This window comes from Gekko japonicus, unplaced genomic scaffold (assembly GCF_001447785.1).
Source record: "Gekko japonicus isolate JY-2015 unplaced genomic scaffold, Gekko_japonicus_V1.1 scaffold2578, whole genome shotgun sequence".
NCBI lineage: Eukaryota > Metazoa > Chordata > Lepidosauria > Squamata > Gekkonidae > Gekko > Gekko japonicus.
The window spans coordinates 231,832-239,048 of NW_015160914.1; the positions used below are offsets into that span (position 1 = coordinate 231,832).

Consider the following 7,217-nt stretch of genomic DNA (forward strand, 5'->3'; position numbering starts at 1 on the left):
GGCACTCACCTCCTTGGCGGGGGACTCCTGGGCAGCTCCCGGTGCGCACGTAAAGCGCACGCGTGCCGCATCTACGTCACCCGGATGTGATGTCATGACGCCAGGCATGCTGGGGGCGGGGCCACAGCCATTTGAGGGGAAAACTCTGTTTTCCCCTCAAATGGCTGTGGCCCCGCCCCCAGCGTGCGACGTTACATCCGGGTGATGTGCACACGGGGGTGGGGTTTCCCCAGGGGCCCGATTCCGTGGGGGGGGGGAGTCGGGCCTCCAAAGCGGGGGGGAAATCCGCCCCCCAGGGGGATTTGGCAGCCATAACCCAAAGGCATGTGGATGCACCTATGTGAAATTTATAAAGAGTTACTCAGGGTTTGTAGCCACATCAGTGTAACATGTAAATTGGGTGTTCTCCAGTTTTCAAATGCAACTTGAAAAGATGGATTGCAGTGCTTTTCTGTCAAGCCTTGAGTTGAAGGTTCTGTATGTAACTCCTGTGTATATTTAATGACATCACTAACACATGCATTCCTTACGCTGCAGGTGTTAGTTGTGTCATCAACTGTAGCAGGAAGAAAGCAAAAACCTGAACTCAAAACTTGGCAGGTAAGGCACATTTTATCCTCTGAGTTTTGTATAAAACTGTAAACCTACTCATATACTTATTTATTTATTTATTCATTCATTCATTCATTCATTTGATTTGTACCCTGCCCTCCCCTTGAGGTGGGCTCAGGGCGGCTTACATAAAATAGCAGTAGATAAACCAACAATATAAATATCAATATAAAACACACAACATAGTTATTAAAACAATTTAAATGACGATGACGGTACAATAATGATAAAATGCATGATGTACGTGCAGTCAGCAATAAATTCCACTATCGGTGGGCTCAGGCTGGGGATAATATTGGCACAGGACATAGATGGTGAAGATGCAGCTCATTACCTACCTTGAAGTAGATTATAGGTTTCCCCAGTATTTAAAAAAATAAAGATCAAGCCTTTCTTGGGTCTCCAGATTAGGTGAAAAGTTGTTTTAGCAAAGCTGTGCATGCACATGGAACAAATACTGGGGGTTTTCAGTGGTGGCTGCTGTGGAATCTGGAGGGCTGTAAATGTATTTGATTCATATTGCTTACTGCGGATGTAGCTCTGAATGGCTTGACTAAAATTGTTTTCTAGGGGATGGTCCCATTTGTCTTTGTGGGAACAAAGGACAGTATCACAAATGCAACTGTTCTTCTGGATTATCACCTCAATTATTTAAAGGTGAGAGAAAAAAGGATTGTGCTAAACTGCAAAGATTTTGACAATGTTGGCTTGCTGTTCATGTCCAAGTGATTTATTTTAAATTTTGTAGCGAAATGTTTACATAAAGTACAGTGTTTCTAATGAAAGCATGAATGTTGGGTGACTGGTTTCTAGATCATCTGTTGCATTTCTACTTTTGGGAGACTGACTTCTCTTGCAAAAGCATTATAAAGTAATTGTCAAACTTGTATAGGAGGTGGATCAACTACGCTTGGAAAGATTGCAGATTGATGAGCAGCTTCGACAGATTGGGGCTACTTCTAGACCACCACCAAATCGCACAGATAAAGAAAAAGGATATATGACGGATGATGGTCCAGGCCTTGGAAGAGGTAGTCGACCGTACAGAAACAGAGGTCACAGCAGGCGTGGGCCAGGATATGCTTCAGGTAACTTTATTTACCTGTCTTCAAGTCTTAATGTGTTATGTGGTTTTTTATTTGGTATATTTAGTTGTGTAAAGTGAGGCAGGAAGTGAAATTGTAGGTTATCAATACATGAATGAACAGAAGACAGAGAAATACACATTTTGCACATGCAGTCATGAAACCTACTGCATTCATTATTTGTTTGCCTGTCATCTTGCTTTCAGACATTTCTTTGAGTTCAGCTGTACTGCTATAAATACACTAACCTTCAAAATTCCTGCATGAACATATTCATATAACAAAAAGGGAAGTACTATCTCAGATACAAGAATTCCAAGTCCTCAACTTCTAAGGAAAGCATGATTATCAGCTTGGCTAATGTGTGATTAGATGAAGCAGGCAACCTCTGTCGGTATCCAAACATGCATACTTTCTGCTGTTTGGTTGTAGAATAATTGCCACTGAAACAGTCATACCATTTTAATTCATTAAGGTTTAATTTTAATTCTAAAACCGTGATAGTCAGATGAGATTTGTTCATTTCAGCCTGTAGGCATAGACTTAGCTTCTATGTGGAGAACATGATGTGAAGATTTACTCCTCTGATACAGGCTCCACGCTGTGGTTGCTCTCATGGAGCTGATCCAAGTGGTAAGCCATTTGGCACTTCACATCCTCCTTGGAACAGCCACCATGTAGGGATGTGGGGGAAAAAAGTATTTTTCGGGTTCGGGTACATTGAACCTGGAAAACATTGGTATTTCCCAACATTCCTGAATCCCAGTATTGGTATGGCTTTTTAGTTCGGGGGATATTCAGGAAACCTGATTTTGGGGGGGGGGGGGGGCCCATCACACCCTACGGAGATACCCTATGGGGACCATTATAGTCAGTGGTCCCTATAGAGTATAATGGAGAATCGATCTGGGGCCCTTGGGGGGGGGTCTGTTTTTTGAGGTATAGGCACCAAATTTGTAGCATAGCTGCTGGGTGCCTCTCCTCAAAACCTCTCAGGTCTCAAAAAGATTGGGCTGGGGGTCCGATTCTATGAGCTCCCAAAGAAGGTGCCCCACCCTCCATTGAAACAGATGGAGGGGAAGAAGGCACTTAAAGATATTGTGGTCCCTTTAAATGCCTTTTCCAAGCTGTATGACTCTGCATCTTGGAGAACTGTGAAGGCATTTAAAGGGCTTGCAGTCCCTTTAAATACCTTCCAGGTGAACTCACCAGCCCAGGTTTGCCCAGAACTCTGAGTTGCAAGGGAGGATCAGCTGGGGTGGGGTGGAACTGTCAGCTCCTGCCACCCCAGCTGATCCTGGGATGACTCCAGAAGGAATGAGCCAGCTCCAGTCAAGGCAGCACAGAGCTGTCAGCTCCCCCTACCCCAGCTGATCCTCTCTTGCAGCTCAGAACTCCCCCTACCCCAGCTGATACTCTCTTGCAGCTCAGAACTGCAAGAGAGGATCAGCTGGGGCCAGCTCACAGAATAGCTAATACACCCAAATAAAAGGTGTATTTGGTTTAATACCTGAAAAATACCAATAAGGTATTTTCTGCATATTTTTTCGGTTTGGTTTATGCCAAACGCACATCCCTACCACCATGAGTGTAACATTTAGGCAGAATCTTTAATATTAAGCAAGCTACAAAAACTTTGCTATTGAATGAATTTGATATAGATGAACAGAATTAAGAAGTTTTCTAAAGCATCTAACTGGCTTCAGTTAATCCTTTCTCATTGCAGGAGGGTAGTATAAACTATTACAGCAAGAGTAGGAAATTCACTCTTTAGGGAGAAGGGGAATTAGTTTTAACTGGTTCTTTCAGTTGGTTGGTTTTTCTAAATTACAGTGAAAATAGACTGTGGTATGTTTTGGTTTTGTTTTTTAAATTTTTGATAGGAACTAACTCTGAAGCATCAAATGCTTCTGAAACAGAGTCTGACCACCGAGATGAACTTAGCGATTGGTCATTAGCCCCAGCCGAAGAAGAGCGTGACAGTTACCTTCGTAGAGGAGATGGGCGAAGGCGTGGTGGAGGCGCACGTGGTCAAGGAGGAAGAGGTCGGGGAGGTTTCAAAGGTAAGGCATATGATGATGCATGATGGTAGGTGGAGTAGTTAACCTCACACCTGTGTCTGAAATGAAAGGGTGGAAATTGGAGGTTTGCTGGGAAATACAGTTGACAAGCAGTTCTTTCAAACTGAATAAGGAAGCAAAACTATAGTTCATGTACAGTAGGATATACCAAGAAGTCTATATCTTCCTACTCCAGTGGTCTAGGGCCCAAAGCAGAAATTGACATTTGCAACTGGGGTAAAATACCGAGGAGTACAAAGAAGTAAAGAGAGCTTCCTAATCGGAAGGAATCCACTAAGCCTGCTTAAGGTACTAGACAGCTTGTTTAGTTCTCCCGAGTACATATAATCTTGAAAGTTACACAACCCAGAGGTCAAGATAGATTTGTAAGCTTTCTTGTGTGTACATCTGCTAAGAGAAAGGTGCCCTCTGTTCAGAAGTGCTCATCCCAGCCCTCCTCCTAAAACACTCCCAACTTTCATTTCAGTGCACCAGCATCCAAGTTCAAGTAGAAACCTTAAAAAGTTCCTGAATATAGCATTTAAATGCTGTTGAAGGTAGGAAGACATGACTTGCTGTTCACCCTTAATTTATATATTTGTATTCTACATATTGGGTCATTTCTCTAAATTATTTAGTAATAAATGTTCTGTTCTTTGTCAAAGTCTAACTCCTGTATAGCAGTCTGGGCAAGCACTGCTTGTTTTCACTTAAAAGTGTGAAGATTATATTTTTTAGGGAAATACAGATGCTTTTGAATTAAAAGGTTTGGGGTAACAGCAACACTTACATTGTCTCATACCAACTCAATTGTATCTTTAGTGGGCTATATGAATAGTGCTATATTGTGCCAAAGATGCCAGTATCCCAGAAAGAATGCCACCTACTGATTCTGTATTGAATCTGAAATTTTAAAAATTTCTCTTTAAAAACCATCCTATTTGATTTGCAGGAAATGATGAACAGTCACGGACAGATAACCGTCAGCGTAATTCAAGAGATACTAAAGGGAGAACAACAGATGGCTCACTTCAGGTAATTTTTTTCTACTTGCGTTTATCAAGTTCTTAAGTCTAGTGAAGATTCACACATGCCATTGTTCTCTCCACAGTGGCTGTGATGCTTCCATGCATGCTATATCTACTCACACGCACTGGAATTGATGCTCTTTTCCCTTCAGCTCCTCATTTAAAAACCTCCTTGCTCTCCATCATAAAGAAGTATCTTGAATTGTTGGTGTAAGGAGTCTGGAGAAGGGGAGGCTGACTAAAGCCTAATACATACTTGTAGAGGGGGAGGCTTGACTAAATCATAACAGTACTTTGGTGTCATAAAGCAGTTATTTATCTTGCTAGATCCAAGGATATGTTGCTTAGCTGTATCAGTTGTAAATAGTGGTACCTTTATATGCTGTCATTCAAATTGCCCCCATTTATAGAGGTTCAAGGAGATTAACAATACTTCAGAACAGCTTAAAGGCCCTAAAATGCATTACAGTAATCCCCCCCAAAGGTCACTGTGCTCCATTTCCTAAAAACTTGAAAAATCTTTATTTCTGTCCCATCCTTTTTCCATCATGGGCCACAAAGCTGGGAAAGGGGAAAGAGCTCTGTTCCAGGAGGTCTTCCTGTCCAGGCACTGACCAGACCTGCACTTCCATGTCCAAGAAAATGTTAGACTTTATACAAGCCTTCATATGTAAATACTGTCTTTTAGCTCACCCTTCCTCCAAGGAGCTCAGGGTCGCATACATAAGTCCCCTCCCTGCTCTGTTTTGTCCTTACAACAACCTGGTGAAGTAGGTTAGGCTGAAGTTGATTACACAGAGGTCACTAAGGGAGTTTATGTAGATAAGATATTTGAACCTGGTCATACATTCTAAATACTGCACCATCCTGCCTCTAACAAAGCAATACACAAGGTGTTTCCCAGTTAACCATATACTTATAATATTTGACCAAGTGGGAGAGAAATTTAGGAAATTCCCTCTCCAGCAGTTTTCGAATAAGTATCGCTTTAAAAAAAAAGTCTAACCCAGTCTTATCACATCTCAGAAGCTAAGCAGAGTTGGCCCTGGTTAGTATTTGGATGGGAGACCGCCAAGGAATACCAGGGTCACTACACCAAGGCAGGTATTCAGAAACCACCTGCAGGGTTACCATAAGTTGGTTGCAACTTGACGCCTCCCCCCCAAAAAAAGACCCTGAAAGGGGTATACTTTATATAACTGTAACTTGTTTCAGATCAGAATTGACTGCAATAATGAAAGAAGTGTCCACACTAAAACATTACAGAATACCTCCAGTGAAGGTAGCCGGCTGCGCACGGGTAAAGATCGGAACCAGAAGAAAGAGAAATCGGACAGCGGGGATGGTCAGCAACCGTTGGTGAATGGAGTACCCTAAACTGCATAGTTTCGAGAAGTCATATTTCCTAAACTGTTTCAGTAAACCTTATTCCACATTAGAGAAACTTGTTAGGCCAAAGACAAATAGTAGGCAAGATGGCGCAGGGCATGAAATGAATATAGAAAGTTCTGTTAGCCTTTTTTAACATCAGCAGTATGCAGTTTTTTTCAAAATAAGACGTTATACTTGCATTAAAGTATCTTGAACTGAAAAAACATGCTTTCGAGTACATATTGCACTTCAAACGATGAGAGAATCCTTTTGTTTGTTTTAAAAATACTGAACTGTGCATTGGTATTCTTTCTGTTCAGTTGTACCATTTTAACACATCTGGTCAAAATCACTGCTAAATTTCAATTTTCAGAATAAATAGTGTTTGCAGTAATCAAATTGGGCTTCTGTTTTCAATCTCTTAAAGTTCCTCATTTTAAAGAACAAGAGCTATGTTTTATGTCCTGTGTCAGTTCACATTTTGGTTCACTTTCTCAGTATTTTAGTGGACCTGAATATATGTGTAATGTAACTAAATTGTCATTTTCATTAGCAAAAAGTTGTATGATCTGTGCCTTTTTTATATCTTGGCAGGTAGGAATACTATATTTGGATGCAGAAATCAGGGAAGATGAGTTGGAAACACTATATGTACAATATATGTAGCAAAACTTGTCCAACATTAGTACTTTATTAAAAGACTGCATGCTTTCCATACTTTTTTCCTTGCATAAACATTGTTAGGCAGTTTATAAAAATAGGAAATTTATTTTGCACTGAAAATAATGGCAGATCGTGTTAATAAGATGGTGTAGTTTTTGTTCTGTTTTTCATTTTTTAGACAGGACAAGACGTTTTTTAATGCATATTTCCATTTGTGATAAACTAAAAATCCATGGTTACTGAGGGAACAAATAGTAACTTGTTCATAAGCTAGTAGTGTGTACCTGCTTTTGGCCAGAGGACCAATTTAAAAGAATCATTTTCCCCCAGTTCCCCCAGTTTTTGGTATTTAAATTGCAGCTATCTCAGAAGAGATAGGAAGAAGATTGCTATAGGCG

General features: G+C 41.0%; 1 protein-coding gene across 7 annotated transcripts in view; it reads left to right on the forward strand.

Annotated features, from left to right (window-relative positions):
* FMR1 (fragile X mental retardation 1) overlaps nucleotides 1-6,505 on the forward strand; it is a 21,469-nt gene extending 14,964 nt beyond the window's left edge. The window contains exons 11-16 of one of the 7 annotated variants that reach the window (XM_015424373.1): nucleotides 538-600; nucleotides 1,183-1,269; nucleotides 1,505-1,700; nucleotides 3,581-3,760; nucleotides 4,710-4,792; nucleotides 6,001-6,505. In XM_015424373.1, coding sequence (XP_015279859.1) covers nucleotides 538-600; nucleotides 1,183-1,269; nucleotides 1,505-1,700; nucleotides 3,581-3,760; nucleotides 4,710-4,792; nucleotides 6,001-6,162 — 771 coding nt within the window. In that variant the 3' untranslated portion in view covers nucleotides 6,163-6,505. The remainder of the gene's footprint in view (nucleotides 1-537; nucleotides 601-1,182; nucleotides 1,270-1,504; nucleotides 1,701-3,580; nucleotides 3,761-4,709; nucleotides 4,793-6,000) is intronic. The other 6 variants (XM_015424388.1, XM_015424381.1, XM_015424401.1 and 3 more) reach the window with 6 other exon arrangements.
* The last annotated feature ends 712 nt before the right edge of the window (nucleotides 6,506-7,217 follow it).